Source organism: Epinephelus moara, chromosome 4 (assembly GCF_006386435.1).
Source record: "Epinephelus moara isolate mb chromosome 4, YSFRI_EMoa_1.0, whole genome shotgun sequence".
Classification (NCBI taxonomy): Eukaryota; Metazoa; Chordata; class Actinopteri; order Perciformes; family Serranidae; genus Epinephelus; species Epinephelus moara.
The window spans coordinates 22656757-22674796 of NC_065509.1; the positions used below are offsets into that span (position 1 = coordinate 22656757).

At 42.9% G+C, this 18040-nt stretch overlaps 3 protein-coding genes across 25 annotated transcripts in view; all 3 read left to right on the forward strand.

Annotated features, from left to right (window-relative positions):
- The window catches only part of LOC126388510 (protocadherin gamma-C5-like), a 329671-nt gene that overhangs the window by 191702 nt on the left and 119929 nt on the right, over positions 1 to 18040 (forward strand). Inside the window, exon 1 of one of the 23 annotated variants that reach the window (XM_050041649.1) lies at positions 651 to 3212. The exons of 18 other annotated variants lie outside the window; for them this stretch is intronic. In XM_050041649.1, the coding sequence (XP_049897606.1) occupies positions 792 to 3212 (2421 nt within the window). In that variant the 5' untranslated portion in view covers positions 651 to 791. Of the gene's footprint in view, positions 1 to 650; positions 3213 to 7243; positions 10012 to 14964; positions 17469 to 18040 lie in introns of those variants that run through there. 4 more of the 23 variants (XM_050041648.1, XM_050041637.1, XM_050041654.1 and 1 more) reach the window with 4 other exon arrangements.
- On the forward strand, positions 4235 to 6816 carry LOC126388572 (protocadherin gamma-A5-like). Its single transcript, XM_050041769.1, has one exon. It carries the CDS (start codon positions 4384 to 4386, stop codon positions 6814 to 6816), a length of 2433 nt encoding a protein of 810 aa, XP_049897726.1. The 5' UTR covers positions 4235 to 4383.
- On the forward strand, positions 10707 to 13815 carry LOC126388524 (protocadherin gamma-A11-like). Its single transcript, XM_050041699.1, has one exon. The coding sequence runs from the start codon at positions 10952 to 10954 to the stop codon at positions 13397 to 13399; it is 2448 nt and encodes an 815-aa protein (XP_049897656.1). The 5' UTR covers positions 10707 to 10951; the 3' UTR covers positions 13400 to 13815.

Sequence of the window (18040 nt, forward strand, 5' to 3'; positions counted from 1 at the left end):
GGACAACTCCTCTTTATTTTAAACTGCTTACTTGCTTCAACACTTTCCACTTTACTCATGACTTCTGATCAGAAAAGCTACCGTTTAAACGCGATGTTAATACTACTGCTATGATTGCAAAACATGGCACAATAGTAAGAATAAAGATATCATTATTAATAATAATAATGATAATAATCATCATCACAGCCATAATACTGATACTCTTTCATCTTCTTCTTCTGCTTTTTGTTGTTGTTGTTGTTGTTTGTAGTAAGAGGAGGAGTAGGAGTCGTAAGAGCAGTAGGAGTAGCAATATAGTATTATTATCCTTGACAATGCATGCTAATTGGGCAAGATGATCAACATGTATATATGCAAAGTGCCCTACCCACACAGTTAATTACACCGACTTATTATAATCATTATTATATCTTAAGTCATAATATTACAAACATTTTCTATGAGCTTTGAACACAACATTTAAAGTGTCCCTAATAATCTGGACACCACATACATTACCTCAGATGGGCTCTGAGCGCCGCTGTTGATACATCACCCTCAGATGGGCTCTGAGCGCCGCTGTTGATACATCACTGACTCACTGTCCAAATCAGCAGTGCAGCGGTCCACCCCTTCAATTCCGCTCAGTGTGTTATTGCTTTGAGAGAAGACGGTCTGGCCTGTGAAGGCTGAAAGCGTAGCATTTCTCGAGGATTTATCTGCCGAAAATACCGTTGTTTTTTCAACTGGTGGATTTAATAGCATAATTTTTGCATTGAAAGAATTACTGCCTCTGTACCTTTGGATTTATGATGGATTGTTTGTGGATAACCGCTCGCAGAGGCCGATGGCAAGCGCTGCTTGTTATTCTTTGTCTCTTCAAGCTGAGCTCAGTGACTGGACAGGCTCGGTACTCCGTACCAGAGGAGCAGGCAGAGGGATCTTTCGTTGGAAACATTGCTAGAGATTTAGGCTTGGATGTGGCGAGGCTCATGTCAGGCAAAGCTCGTATTATTACAAAAGGAAGCAGACAGTACGTTGATTTAAACCGAGACAAAGGCACCCTCGTTATTAAAGAGCGAATCGACCGAGAGGAGCTGTGTGGAAAGACGACGCCCTGTAGCTTCAGTTTCGAGGTGATTTTAGAAAATCCCATCCAGCTTTATCGGGTAACAGTGGAGGTCATAGACATAAACGACAACAGTCCGTCGTTCCCAAAGGATGAAATCAATCTGAAAATTGTTGAAAGTATTGCATCAGGGTCTCGTTTCGGACTAGAAAATGCAGATGACCCTGATGTCGGTATAAATGACATACAAAAATACATTTTAAAACCCTCGGATGATTTCAAATTGGAGGTACAGAACCAGCCTGATGGAGGGAAATTCGTCGAGATGGTTTTACAAAACCCGTTGGACCGAGAGAAAGAGGAGACTCACACACTGGTGCTGATTGCTTCAGATGGAGGGGAGCCACACAGATCAGGGACAGTGCGTATTCATATCACTGTGCTAGATGCTAACGATAATGCGCCAGTGTGCAGCCAGCCTGTTTATAAAGCTGATGTGAAGGAGAATTCTCCTGGAGGAACAGTGGTGACCACTGTTAGTGCAAATGACGCAGATAAAGGAGTCAATGGTGAAGTAACTTATTCCATTGCCCATGTCGCCAGAGAAGCGAAGCAGCTTTTTGAAGTAAATGTTAAAACTGGGGAGATTAAAGTTTCAGGTAAACTGGATTTTGAAAAATCTAAGACTTATCAATTAAACGTTAAAGCTAGTGATCATGGAGGGCATTCAGACACGTGTAAAGTCATTATTCAAATAATTGATGAGAATGACAACGTCCCCACGATACAGCTGATGTCATTTTCTAACTCGGTATCCGAGGATTCTCCTCCAGGTACAACTATAGCTGTTGTTAACGTTGATGACGAAGACTCAGATGGTAACGGTGTTGTTAAGTGCTCCATCAACTCAGACATACCTTTCAAAATCGAGTCTTCATTAACAGGATATTACAGTATAGTCACCGATAACCTCTTAGACAGAGAAAGTATTCCTGAGTATAATATCACCATCACCGTATCTGACCAAGGCTCCCCGCCTCTGTCTAGCAGTAAAAACATTAATGTGAAAGTGTCTGACGTGAATGACAGCCCACCCAAATTTGATGAGTCAGAGTATAGTAAGAGTGTGCCAGAGAACAACTCTCCTGGGTTTTCTGTGTTCACTCTGAGTGCTAGTGATGCAGACTGGGGCCAAAACGCTCGGGTTTCCTACTTTGTGGAGGAGAAAGAGATTAATGGGGTGGCTGTGTCTTCTTTAGTTTCAATAAATTCAGAAAATGGTGTAATTCATGCAGTGAGGTCGTTTGATTATGAGCAAATCAAGTGGTTTGAATTTAACGTGACTGCTCGTGACGCTGGATCCCCTCCTCTGAGTTCAGTGGCTACAGTAAGAATAGTTGTCCAGGACCAGAACGACAACCCTCCTCAGGTGCTGTACCCAGTGCAGACTGGTGGCTCTGTGGTGGCTGAAATGGTGCCTCGTTCAGCAGATGTGGGCTATCTGGTGACTAAAGTGGTGGCTGTTGATGTGGACTCTGGACAGAATGCCTGGCTGTCCTATAAACTGCAGAAAGCCACAGACAGGGCGCTGTTTGAAGTGGGCTTACAGAATGGAGAAATAAGAACTATCCGCCAAGTGACTGATAAAGATGCTGTCAAACAAAGACTGAGTGTTATAGTGGAGGACAACGGGCAGCCCTCTCGTTCAGCTACAGTCATTGTTAACGTGGCGGTGGCGGACAGCTTCCCTGAAGTGCTGTCTGAGTTCACTGACTTTCCACACGACAAGGAGTACAATGACAACCTGACTTTTTACTTAGTCTTGGCTTTGGCTGTAGTTTCCTTCCTCTTCATCACGTGTTTGGTGGTTATTATATCAGTGAAAATCTACAGATGGAGACAGTCTCGCATCCTGTATCACTCCAGTCTCCCTGTCATTCCATATTATCCACCACGTTACTCAGACACTTTGGGGACAGGGACTCTCCAACACGTGTACAATTACGAGGTGTGCAGGACGACAGACTCCAGAAAGAGTGACTGTAAGTTCGGCAGAGCCGGTAGTCAGAACGTGCTGATAATGGACCCCAGTTCTACAGGGACGATGCAGCGGATACAGAGTGACAAGAGCATCCTGGATGAACCAGACTCTCCTCTGGAGGTTAGTTAAATATCAAAGATTGCTCTCTGTGCCTTTGTTGTTTCCTTTGTGTTTAGTTACATAGATAGTAAACTGTTGCGCGCGTGACCCTCATTTTCAGGACCATGGACAGTGTCACACTTTCAACCACTTTTTCTGTATTTATATTCAGACCGTCATAATAATATCATCTAGATTCTGAAACAATGATATGCTTTTCCATTTTTCACACACACACACACACACACACACACACACACACACACACACACACACACACACATTACTTTCATGAAGTTGCACTGCGTGTGAAAACCGACTGATAACTTTTGCTGACTCTGAACCAAACTCTCCTCTGGAGGTGGGTTAATAGGTCAATCATTATTCACAAAATTGCAATACATGTATTATAGCGTGTTTTTAGATTACAGATTTTTTTTGGCTTGATAGCTCTACTCACTTTCTAATTTGTTGGCATCTCCAGTACCAGCGGTGATGGACAGCTCCTCTCAGAGTTGAGCCAGTTAATTGAAGTGATAAAAGAGTCAGTTAGGAAAAGCACTCCCTAAAAGTCCCTCTCTGAAACCGTTATACATGTGATGTCTGAACTTCATGGGATGTTTTGGGATTGTTAAGATTAGACAATATTTCTGTGTGGGTGGAGGGAGACAACAAATGAGACTGTTCGTCAAGAAAGTTTTCCAGTTAATGGCTCCTGACTTTACTGCATTTTTCTCTCCTGCATCATTTCTTCCTGTCACTTAAAGCCCTTGTAAACTACATCTTATTTATCTTATTAACAGTCTCAGTATGAAATCTAAATGCACACACTGAGTTAATCCTCACCTGTGTGCAACACAAACTCGCTGCTACGATATCTCAGCTGTTTTTGACAGAGAAGTGTTTCCCCCTTTTTAGTGACAGCACTTGTTATTTTAATGTCGGACTCTAAGGGCCGCTGTTGATCTTTAGTGAACATGAGAAGCTTTTGAAAAGCAGCTACACCTCCAGTATTTCCTTTAGTGTACCACGGAGAGCAGGACGCTCGGTCTTCATTTTCACCGCTGATTTTTTTGGACTGTTATCGTTTTTACACTGTGGATTATAAAGACATCGACAGAAGGATGATACGAGCTAATAAGTCGGCTTTTTGAAACATATTTTCCTGTGGAGTCTGGTGAATTGCTTCGATATGGCTTTTATCAGCGGTGAGCCCACGGGTACATGGCAAGTACGGGCCTTCATCCTTGTTTTTCTTATTGACGCGACGGTCTGCCAGATCCGCTACTCTGTCCCAGAGGAGATGAGAAAGGGCTCCTTTGTAGGAAACGTGGCTGAAGATTTAGGCATCGACGCTAAAAGACTGATATCAGGCAGTGCCCGGATTGTTAGCAGCGATAGCAGCGAGTATATCAGGCTGGATGCAGACAAAGGGATTCTTGTCGTGGGGGAAAGGATAGATAGAGAGCAGCTCTGCGGGCAGACAGCGCCCTGTAGCTTGAATTTTGAAATGATTACGATGAATCCAATGCAGCTACACAGCGTTGTAGTGGAGGTTTTGGATGTTAATGATAATGCGCCTGTGTTTCATGAGAAAGAAGTGCATGTAGAAATACTAGAATCTGCTCTCCCAGGGACCGAAATATTACAAGAGAGTGCTACTGACCCTGATGTTGGCATCAACGCTTTACACGGCTATACATTACACCCAACAACACATTTTAATATTAAGGTCTTGTCCAGCCCAAATGGTCATAAATATGCACAGCTGTATCTTTCTAATGCATTAGACCGCGAGAAGGAGGAAAAGATGCTTCTCACGCTAACTGCTGTGGACGGTGGTGACCCACAGAGATCAGGGGCACTTAAAATACATGTAACTGTCAGAGACACTAACGACAACGCTCCAGTTTTTACGCAATCAATATTCAAGGCGTCTGTTAAAGAAAATGTTCCAAAAGGAACCTTAGTGGTGAGATTGAGCGCAACAGATGCAGACGAAGGGATGAACGGCCGTGTCACATACCACTTTAATCGCATGTCTAGTAATGTTGCTGAGCTATTCCATCTGGATGAAAACAGCGGCGACCTAACTGTAAACGGTATGATTGATTATGAAGAGAATAAAATATATGAGATTGGTGTACAGGCAAAAGATCAAGGCGGACAAAGCACATCAACAAACGTGATAATTGAGGTGACGGATGTAAACGACAATGCACCTGTCATAACATTAACCTCGTTTTCAAATGCTATCGCTGAAGATTCTCCCATTGGAACTACAGTGGCTATCATTAACGTGAAAGACGTAGATTCAGGCAAAAATGGCAAAGTAGACTGCTCAGTTAACGGTAATATCCCGTTTGCAATTCACTCATCTCTAAAGAATTATTACACTCTGGTAACAAACGGTGTTCTTGACAGGGAGCGTAATCCTGATTACAATATCACTTTCACGGCTGTGGATGAAGGTAGCCCACCACTGTCGACTAACAAGACAATAGCACTTCGTGTATCTGACGTCAATGATAATGCTCCCATATTTGAACAGAGTTATTATGAAGCTAATATAATGGAGAATAACTCCCCAGGCTTATCTGTGTTTTCCGTGAAAGCACACGACTCTGATTCAGGGCAAAACGCACGAGTGTCTTACCTGCTTATAGATACTGAGTTAAACGGAAACCCCATATCCACTTACTTATCTGTTAACGCAGAAACTGGAGTTATACAGGCAGTTAGGTCATTTGATTATGAACAAATTAAAACTCTAAATATTTTTGTTAAAGGGCAGGATGGAGGCTCCCCGCCTTTAAGCAGCAATACCACAGTTAAATTAAATATTCGTGATCAGAACGACAACCCTCCTCAGGTGCTGTACCCAGTGCAGACTGGTGGCTCTGTGGTGGCTGAAATGGTGCCTCGTTCAGCAGATGTGGGCTATCTGGTGACTAAAGTGGTGGCTGTTGATGTGGACTCTGGACAGAATGCCTGGCTGTCCTATAAACTGCAGAAAGCCACAGACAGGGCGCTGTTTGAAGTGGGCTTACAGAATGGAGAAATAAGAACTATCCGCCAAGTGACTGATAAAGATGCTGTCAAACAAAGACTGAGTGTTATAGTGGAGGACAACGGGCAGCCCTCTCGTTCAGCTACAGTCATTGTTAACGTGGCGGTGGCGGACAGCTTCCCTGAAGTGCTGTCTGAGTTCACTGACTTTCCACACGACAAGGAGTACAATGACAACCTGACTTTTTACTTAGTCTTGGCTTTGGCTGTAGTTTCCTTCCTCTTCATCACGTGTTTGGTGGTTATTATATCAGTGAAAATCTACAGATGGAGACAGTCTCGCATCCTGTATCACTCCAGTCTCCCTGTCATTCCATATTATCCACCACGTTACTCAGACACTTTGGGGACAGGGACTCTCCAACACGTGTACAATTATGAGGTGTGCAGGACGACAGACTCCAGAAAGAGTGACTGTAAGTTCGGCAGAGCCGGTAGTCAGAACGTGCTGATAATGGACCCCAGTTCTACAGGGACGATGCAGCGGATACAGAGTGACAAGAGCATCCTGGATGAACCTGACTCTCCTCTAGAGGTGAGGCCTTTGACATATTGACCTTCTCCAATTGTTTGTGCTTTCTCAGGGGTCATACTACAGAGTGGGTGACCTTTGGTTTCACTTATATTGGTAACTCATGAGGCATTTTCAGAACCACAACTCATGGACAGCTCCACTGACTGGAGGTGAACTGTTCTGTGTGAGTTGCTGCTCAATTCACCCGCATAAACTTGCAGTTGACTTAAAGTGTGTGTACTTAATGTCAGCGTTTATCAGAACTGTTACAGATACATTTTCATACTTGCTATATGGTTCAATGTAAGTTCAGGCAGATTCAGGGAGACTAAGGTTTGAGTAAGAGCAGTAGTAGTAAAAATAATGATAATGATAATAATAAGAGTAATAATGATAATGATAATAATACACAAACTAGACATGGTTTTGGATTTCCTGTACTCTATGAATAGAGTACAATGATGCCGTTCTCATCTACAATTGTAACTCCTTTACACCAAAGTTCTTGGAAAAATGTTTTTTTTTCCTCTTCCTCTTTCTTTCCTGTGTTCATGATATTCATGCTTTGGACAGTAAGGGACGCTGTTGATCAGTAAAACAAGTGTTCAGAGTTGACTCAGTGGAGGCAGAGCCCTCATTTTTCCTTTTAGCCTGGAGAGGGGAGAGGCTGTGCTTCATAAGCAGGACGACGACCGCGATTTCATTATCAGCGAGGACTTCAAAATCAAAGGATTACTTGATCAGCTGCTTTGTTTTCTGTGGATTACATGCAGCAGGCTGTAGGTATCACCTTTTCCTTTTGATGCTATGGCGTTTGAAAAATCTCCTTGGCAAAAATGGCGTGTGTATTACAGGTCAATATGGCCGTTTCTGCTGTTTCTTTGGTGTCTGAGTCACATCGTATCTGGCCAAATCAGGTATACAATTCCGGAGGAGCTCAAAAAGGGATCTCTCATCGGTAACGTGGCTCAGGATCTTGGTCTGGATGTGCAACGGCTCCGATCTGGCCGTGCCCGTATCGTGACTAGACAAAGCATCCATTACACCGAGCTGAAGACAGACAAAGGCGTTTTAGTCGTGAATGAGAGAATAGACCGAGAGCAGCTTTGTGGAGACGTAACACCGTGTAGCTTCAGCTTTGAGGTGATTTTAGAAAATCCCATGGAGCTACACCGAATAACGGTGGAAATAACTGATATAAATGACAATTCCCCGACGTTTACGAAAGATGAAAATAAATTTGAAATAAGCGAATCCACCACACTGGGATCACGCTTTCTGTTACCCAGTGCTGAAGACGCAGATGTAGGTAATAACGGTCTACAGAAATACATACTGACTACAGATGGCATTTTTGGTTTGAAGCAGCATTCCAGTCCAGATGGCAGAAAATATGCTGAGATGATTTTACAAAAACCGTTAGACAGAGAAAGCGAGCCACGGATATTACTGAAACTCATCGCTGTTGACGGTGGAACTCCCCCGAGATCTGGTACAGTAAATATAGATATTACAGTGCTTGATGCTAATGATAATCCTCCCATTTTTAACCAGTCTCTTTACAGAGCTACTGTCTCTGAGAATGCATTAAAAGGCACCTATATTATGACAGTGAACGCAACTGATGCAGACAGTGAATCAAACGGTGTCGTCACATATCGATTTTCAAACATGAAAGAGCAGCTGGATGACATATTTCATTTAGACGAAGTGACAGGGATCATAACACTTGCCGGTCAAGTAGATTATGAAAAAGATAGAAAATATGAAATTATGATTGAAGCTATGGACCAGGGACGTCTCACCGATTCAAGTAAGGCGCTAATTGAGATTGTAGACGTCAATGATAATGCACCTGTCATAAATGTGATGTCATTCTCCAGCCCTGTGCCGGAGGATTCTGCCTCGGGCACCACAGTGGCAATAATTAATGTGATTGACGCAGACTCAGAGCAAAATGGTCAAATTGTCTGTACAACAGACAGTAGACTCCCATTTAAAATCAAATCAACATTAACTAATTATTATGCATTACTAACAAACTCAGCTTTTGACAGAGAAGTCATACCGGAGTATAACATAACTGTAAGGGCCACCGATTCGGGATCGCCACCCTTGTCAAGCACAACAATATTACGTCTGAGAATATCTGATGTGAATGACAATGCCCCAGTATTTAGTAAAATTAGCTACGTCGCTCACATTACAGAAAATAATGCCCCTGGTGTATCCATATTTTCCGTCAAAGCCAAGGATATTGACTGGAATCAAAACGCTAGAATATCGTATTTTCTCGAAGAAACTCAGATTAATGGAAGTCCAACCTCCTCTTACGTCTCCATAAACGCTGAAACTGGTGCTATTCATGCAGTGAGGTCGTTTGACTATGAACAGATTAAAGAACTTCAGCTTGCAGTCAAAGCGCAGGATGGAGGCTCCCCTCCACTCAGTGGCAATGTGAGTGTGAAAATACTGATCCAGGACCAGAACGACAACCCTCCTCAGGTGCTGTACCCAGTGCAGACTGGTGGCTCTGTGGTGGCTGAAATGGTGCCTCGTTCAGCAGATGTGGGCTATCTGGTGACTAAAGTGGTGGCTGTTGATGTGGACTCTGGACAGAATGCCTGGCTGTCCTATAAACTGCAGAAAGCCACAGACAGGGCGCTGTTTGAAGTGGGCTTACAGAATGGAGAAATAAGAACTATCCGCCAAGTGACTGATAAAGATGCTGTCAAACAAAGACTGAGTGTTATAGTGGAGGACAACGGGCAGCCCTCTCGTTCAGCTACAGTCATTGTTAACGTGGCGGTGGCGGACAGCTTCCCTGAAGTGCTGTCTGAGTTCACTGACTTTCCACACGACAAGGAGTACAATGACAACCTGACTTTTTACTTAGTCTTGGCTTTGGCTGTAGTTTCCTTCCTCTTCATCACGTGTTTGGTGGTTATTATATCAGTGAAAATCTACAGATGGAGACAGTCTCGCATCCTGTATCACTCCAGTCTCCCTGTCATTCCATATTATCCACCACGTTACTCAGACACTTTGGGGACAGGGACTCTCCAACACGTGTACAATTACGAGGTGTGCAGGACGACAGACTCCAGAAAGAGTGACTGTAAGTTCGGCAGAGCCGGTAGTCAGAACGTGCTGATAATGGACCCCAGTTCTACAGGGACGATGCAGCGGATACAGAGTGACAAGAGCATCCTGGATGAACCTGACTCTCCTCTAGAGGTTAGTTAAATAACATCGCTCCGTCTCTGTACCTTTAATGTTCCCTCTGTGTTTAGTAAAATCGATAGTAAACTGTTGCGCGCGAGACCCTCATTTTCAGGACCATGGACAGTGTCACACTTTTAACCACTTTTTCTGCATTCATTTTCAAACCTTCATAAAGATATCATCTAGATTCTGAAACAATGATATGCATTATCATTTTTCCACACACACATTACTTTCATGAAGTTGTGCTTTGTGTGAAAACCGACTGATAACTTTTTGCTGAATCTTCCCTAGAGGTCTGATGAGCTCATTTTCTGTTGTAGTTGACGTTCTTCTTTTACCTCTTTATATATTACTTTCTAACCATAGGCAGGATTTAATCTTTAAACTATCAACCGCTTTTCATAGTTTCAGAACTGCAGTGTTGGACAGCTCCACACATTATGACTGGTTTACTCGCTGGCGTTCTGTCTGTGGTTTGATTATGTGTGAAGTGTGTGATCTGATTTTACATCTTGGGCTGAGATATCCAATCTATTATTTATCTCATTTTATTTTAATTTGTCATTTTATGTTATTTTATATTGCTGTCAGTTTTTACATTAGATTGCTTGGAAAACATTTTCCTTTTATTCTAAATGCATCTGATCCGGTTCTTTTCTCCGTTTGGACTCTAAGGGACGCTGTTGATCAGTGAAACAGAGTCTGATGTTGTTAGGACTGTCAGGAGAGAGGAGGAGAGAAAGAGAAGAGGGAGAAACACAGTCTTTCATACAAAGAGGCGTTCGACGGAAACACAGTCGCTTTGAAAGAACACTTTTTGTTTGATAATTACCGAACAATTCTGCTCCAGAGGAATGCAACACTGTTGAACTGGACTGTAGTTTGCGTCTAGGTGTGTGGCTGTTGGATTATAATTTGCAGTTTCATTCGGGATTTTACTCCTAACGACATGGGGATACGCCAGCACCGATGCGGAAAATGGCTGATGTGTTGGACACTTACATGGCAACTGCTCATTTTTGTCTTCATGATCTCCACTATCAACGGTCAGATCCGGTATTCAATCCCAGAGGAGATGAAGAAAGGCTCTCTTATCGGTAATGTAGCGCAGGATCTTGGTTTAGATCTGAGGAGGCTCCGTTCTGGGCGGGCCCGTATCGTGACCGGAGAAAACAACCAGTATACTGAGCTAAAAACAGACAAAGGGATTCTAGTCGTGAATGAGAGAATTGACCGAGAGGAGCTTTGTGGAGACGTAACACCGTGTAGCTTCAGCTTTGAGGTGATTTTGGAAAACCCAATTGAACTGCACAGGGTGACAGTAGAAATATTAGACGTTAATGACCATGCGCCAACCTTCAAAAATGATGTCATCAATCTAGAAATAAGCGAATCTGCAACAATAGGCTCTCATTTCGACTTGGAGAGCGCCTATGACCCCGATGCAGGGATTAACACTTTGCAAAATTATATTTTATCCCCGAATGCTAATTTCGTTTTGAAGCAACACTCTAACGCTGATGGGATCAAGCTCGCTGTGATGATTTTACAGAAGCCGTTAGACAGAGAGCTGAATCCACACCTCTCTTTAAAGCTGATTGCGGTAGACGGAGGAACTCCACAGCGATCTGGTACAGTGGATATAAAAATTACAGTTATTGATGTCAATGATAATCGTCCTGTATTTAATCAATCACTGTACACTGCTACTGTGACAGAAAATGCACCCGTCGGTACATATATTTCAACTGTGAATGCTTCAGATGCAGACAGTGGGTCTAACGGCTTGGTCACATATAGCTTTTCTAATGTAAATGGGAAGTCTGGTGAACTTTTTGGAATTGATAGTTTATCTGGCAAAATAACTGTGGCTGATAATATTGATTTCGAAAAAGACAAAAAATATGAAATAAGAGTGATCGCCAAAGACCAAGGTGGACTGAGTGACGCAACCAAAGTTGTCATTGAGGTCAGTGACATAAATGATAATGCTCCAGTTATAAATATAATGTCTTTCTCCAGTCTGATTTCAGAGGATGTCCCTCCAGGCACGACTATAGCTGTTTTTAATGTTAAAGATGCAGACTCTGAAAGAAATGGACAGATAAAGTGCTCAATAGATTCTCACCTCCCTTTTAAAATCCAGTCTTCTTTGACTAATTATTACAGTTTGCTCTCAGATGTACCTTTTGATCGTGAAACAAAACCAGAATATAACATAACCATAACTGCAACTGATTCAGGGTCACCCCCACTCTCTACTGAAACAACTTTACACCTGAAAATATCTGATGTAAATGACAATGCTCCGCTCTTTAATGAACCAAATTATTCTGCCTATATCATTGAAAATAATGTCCCTGGGATGTCAATATTCAGCGTGAGTGCACAAGATTCTGACTGGAATCAAAATGCGAGAATCTCATATTTTCTAGAGGACACGCAGGTCAGTGGCAGCCCAGTTTCTTCTTATGTCTCCATAAACTCTGAAACTGGACTTCTACATGCAGTGCGCTCTTTTGATTATGAACAGATCAAGCAGCTCGTATTCACTGTCAGAGCTCAGGATGGAGGCTCCCCTCCACTCAGCAGCAACGTAACTGTGAAAATACTGATCCAGGACCAGAACGACAACCCTCCTCAGGTGCTGTACCCAGTGCAGACTGGTGGCTCTGTGGTGGCTGAAATGGTGCCTCGTTCAGCAGATGTGGGCTATCTGGTGACTAAAGTGGTGGCTGTTGATGTGGACTCTGGACAGAATGCCTGGCTGTCCTATAAACTGCAGAAAGCCACAGACAGGGCGCTGTTTGAAGTGGGCTTACAGAATGGAGAAATAAGAACTATCCGCCAAGTGACTGATAAAGATGCTGTCAAACAAAGACTGAGTGTTATAGTGGAGGACAACGGGCAGCCCTCTCGTTCAGCTACAGTCATTGTTAACGTGGCGGTGGCGGACAGCTTCCCTGAAGTGCTGTCTGAGTTCACTGACTTTCCACACGACAAGGAGTACAATGACAACCTGACTTTTTACTTAGTCTTGGCTTTGGCTGTAGTTTCCTTCCTCTTCATCACGTGTTTGGTGGTTATTATATCAGTGAAAATCTACAGATGGAGACAGTCTCGCATCCTGTATCACTCCAGTCTCCCTGTCATTCCATATTATCCACCACGTTACTCAGACACTTTGGGGACAGGGACTCTCCAACATGTGTACAATTACGAGGTGTGCAGGACGACAGACTCCAGAAAGAGTGACTGTAAGTTGGGCAGAGCTGGTAGTCAGAACGTGCTGATAATGGACCCCAGTTCTACAGGGACGATGCAGCGGATACAGAGTGACACGAGCATCCTGGATGAACCTGACTCTCCTCTAGAGGTTGGCTTTGTCTTGTTATAAAGTTTTATGAATCTGCAAGTCAGTGTTAGTTTTACTCTTTGCTATTTGCTGTCAACCAAAAAAAAAAAATAAAAAAATATCACCAGATTATTAATCAAATGCTTTTGTTGGTCACGTCAGTTATGAGTATTTGGTATTTTGGGAATTCAAATCAGAGTGGCAGGTTTAAAATATTTACTTTTGTTTAGACCTGCATATGGTTAAAGCATTGGGTTTTGCAGCATCGTTAATACCAGTACTCACGTACTCCATAAACTGAACATTTATAAATATTCTCATTCCATCTAACTTAACGTCGCATACATACTTTTACACTATAAGTTTTAAATATTCTGTTTTCTTGCCTCTGTCCTTCTTGTCAGTGTCAGCACCACGGACAGCTGACACTTTGTTGAGGTTTTGCTTTATCTTCCCCTTTTCAATCTGTTTCCTTCTGTGTGGTCATAAAGCTGGTTCTCAATTCAATACAATTAGCTCTAGTTGCATGACATTTCTTATGTGTTGCCAACGTACAATTATAGTTTAAGACAGTAAAACTTCAAAAAACAATTAACAACAATACATTATTACAAATGCATAGACATAAATTTTAAAGAAAAAACGCACTAAGTGAAGACGTAAATAAAAAGGCATAGTGTGATCTTTGATGAGATGAACTACATGTTGTTGTGTTGGTTGTCTCTTAGGTTGCGACATGCACTGACATATCTTGCTGCATCTATGGCGCTGACACTACTTTCTCCAAGTATGTTGCATTTTAGTCTGGTCAGAGAGTGAATCAAAATCATGGACTTTACATTTAATTTCTGTAAAAAAAACTTTGTTCTCATGTCTTCATATGTGCTGCATTATAGCAGGAAGTGTTGCTCTGTCTCCACCTGTCTCTGAAGACAGAGCTGACACAATCTGTCTTCTCTGGGCAGCCAGGTCTGCCTGTGTCTGCAGGTCTCTATGTCCAGGCTGTGATCACTAAGTCTGTACATAGTCAGTATCTTTCTTGGTTTCTGATCTGTCACAGAGGTCACATAGTTTGCCATCATGAACCGTCTGTTTAAGGCCAAATAGCATTGAAGTTTGTTTTGGGTTCATGTGGTAGTTGTCTAATAGTTGATGTAGTTTTCTTCTTCTTTAGCTATAATGTGGTTGGGCTGGATTGTGTGAGGGTTGTCCTGAGGCCTTGTGCTGTTAGAGGAGGTGAGCCTCAGGACCAGGTGACTGACTCTCTCTCTCTCTCTCTCTCGCTGTGTGTGTGTGTGTGTGTGTGTTACATTTCACTTAATCATTTGTTCTAATATTTATAATTTGCTTCGTAATTAACTCGCAGCATTATTAACATATTTGAACATAAAATGATCAACGCCATAAAAATGAGGAAACTCTGTGTGATGTGTAGTTCAGTGCATCCAACTCACAGGGACGCTGTTGACCAGTGTGCTGAGATGTCACAGCTCATTGCAGCTGTACCTCCCCCATCATCTCGAAATGTTACAGAGAAAGAGACGATGTGACGGCACGTTTCAGAAGAGGGAGATAATCAAACACGGAGATACACGCGGATTATCAGCCTTCCTGGGACTGTGGATTCTGGATTGATTTACTGACATTTGTGTCTAAAATCCTTTGACTGGATAACGTATTTGTTATCGCATTCTTTGTGGACTGGAGGATGTCGAACAGAACAATGCCACGGCAAGTAGGACTGCTGCTGTTTATCTGGGTTGCCTCTCTAAACTCGGCCGTTGGGCAGGTCAGCTACTCCATTCCTGAGGAAATGGCGAAAGGATCTTTGGTCGGTAACATAGCACAGGATTTAGGTTTAGATGTGAAGCGGCTGAAATCAGGGAAGGCTCGTATATATACCGGAGAAAGTACAGAATACATCGAGCTGAATAAAGAAAGAGGAGTCCTTGTTATCAAAGAGCGGATAGACAGAGAGGCGCTCTGCGGGCAGACGACGCCCTGTGCTCTTGATTTTCAGATCATTTTGGAGAATCCCATGCAGTTTTACAGCGTCACTGTCGAGATCACCGACATTAATGACAACTCACCTGGTTTTAAAAACAGTGAAATGAAATTTGAAATTAGTGAGACGGCTCAAATTGGATCGAAATTTGTCCTCGAAAAGGCTGCTGACGATGATGTGGGTATTAATGGGCTCCAGGGCTATTCTCTCAGCTCAAGTGACACATTCATTTTAAACCCTTATAGAATTGGCAGCAGTAGAAATGTTGAGATGGTTTTAAAGAAGCATCTTGACCGAGAGAAACAGGAGCGGTTGTCTTTAATATTGACTGCTTTAGATGGTGGCGACCCACAGCTTTCTGGAACTATGCAAATATCCATTACTGTCTTAGACGCAAACGATAATGCACCTGTTTGTGCTCAAGCAGAATATAAGACTAATGTGAAAGAAAATGCGTTAAAAGGAGCTGTTCTAACCACAGTTAGTGCATCTGATGCAGATGAAGGACCACACGGACACATTCAGTATTCCATTTCTAATGTTCCAGAGGGCGCACTTGAACTGTTTCATGTGGATAAAGAAAATGGCGTATTGACGTTAATGGGAAAGCTTGATTATGAGAAATTTAGGCATTATGAGATAGACGTCCAAGCATCAGATGTGGGTGGGAACTCAGACGTATGTAAAGTAATGATTGAGGTGCTGGACACAAATGACAACCCACCATCTATCAATATAATGTCAACGTCATCCAGCATATCTGAGGATGTTAAACCAGGCACAGTTCTGACAATGATGAACGTTCAGGATCCAGATTCAGATGAAAATGGTAAAGTCCACTGCGTTTTGGATGAAAATATTTATTTTAAAATAACGTCAACTTCAAATAATTTCTTTACTTTAGTGACAGACAGTGAATTAGACAGAGAGGTTGCCTCCCAATATAATATAACAGTGACGTGCTCTGATGAGGGAGTGCCCTCCCTCTCCAGCAGCGTCACTCTCACCTTACAGATCTCTGATGTGAATGATAACGCGCCTGTCTTTGAGAGGAGCTCATATGAGGCCTACATTGTAGAAAACAATACACCAGGCCTCTCTATATTCACAGTGAAAGCCAGAGACGCTGACTGGAACCAGAATGCCCGTGTTTCTTACATACTGGAGGACTCCTCTGTTAACGGAGTGCCAGTCTCCTCATATGTGTCGGTTAGTGCTGATAGTGGAGTCATCCATGCAGTGCGCTCTTTTGACTATGAGCAGATCAAAGACTTCCACTTCCGCGTCAAAGCGCAGGATGGAGGCTCCCCTCCACTCAGTAGCAACGTGAGTGTGAAAATACTGATCCAGGACCAGAACGACAACCCTCCTCAGGTGCTGTACCCAGTGCAGACTGGTGGCTCTGTGGTGGCTGAAATGGTGCCTCGTTCAGCAGATGTGGGCTATCTGGTGACTAAAGTGGTGGCTGTTGATGTGGACTCTGGACAGAATGCCTGGCTGTCCTATAAACTGCAGAAAGCCACAGACAGGGCGCTGTTTGAAGTGGGCTTACAGAATGGAGAAATAAGAACTATCCGCCAAGTGACTGATAAAGATGCTGTCAAACAAAGACTGAGTGTTATAGTGGAGGACAACGGGCAGCCCTCTCGTTCAGCTACAGTCATTGTTAACGTGGCGGTGGCGGACAGCTTCCCTGAAGTGCTGTCTGAGTTCACTGACTTTCCACACGACAAGGAGTACAATGACAACCTGACTTTTTACTTAGTCTTGGCTTTGGCTGTAGTTTCCTTCCTCTTCATCACGTGTTTGGTGGTTATTATATCAGTGAAAATCTACAGATGGAGACAGTCTCGCATCCTGTATCACTCCAGTCTCCCTGTCATTCCATATTATCCACCACGTTACTCAGACACTTTGGGGACAGGGACTCTCCAACACGTGTACAATTACGAGGTGTGCAGGACGACAGACTCCAGAAAGAGTGACTGTAAGTTCGGCAGAGCCGGTAGTCAGAACGTGCTGATAATGGACCCCAGTTCTACAGGGACGATGCAGCGGATACAGAGTGACAAGAGCATCCTGGATGAACCTGACTCTCCTCTAGAGGTTAGTTTTCTAGAAATAATGATGTAGTTATATTTGTGTTTTGTAGGCGACCACATAATCCTTTAGTTTTGAGCAGCAGCGCCTCACAGCAAAAGTATTTCATGTGAGCTCTTGTTGCACCTCTGATAGTGGCATTTTTTAAACTCCTCCTTTTTCTTCTAATAATTATATTAGTAATATTTTACAGATTTGTGTTTAACAAGTTGTACTACGGAAATTCAAGGAATTATGTGGGCTTGGTAGTGGTACCAAGCGTTACAAAAATAACGTTATTCTAGTACATAAAATACGTTTAGTCTTCGAGAACTGACAGCTTCCGTGTGATTCTTTTTTTCTTACTCACTTCAGCACCACGGACAGCGCCTCGGTCAGCCTCAGCTGTGGAAGTAAGACACTGAAATTATGTCAGATCAGTTCATTGTGTCAGTGTGACCGCGTGTTGGATAACACAAAGTCCTTCTACAATTTGAAACGTCAAACTTTGTTTCCTAACCATACGATTTCAGCGACTATTTTGTGTCTTTAGTTGTAACACTGGGTTTTCTTTGTAAGTTATTAAGGCCGCCTTTTTA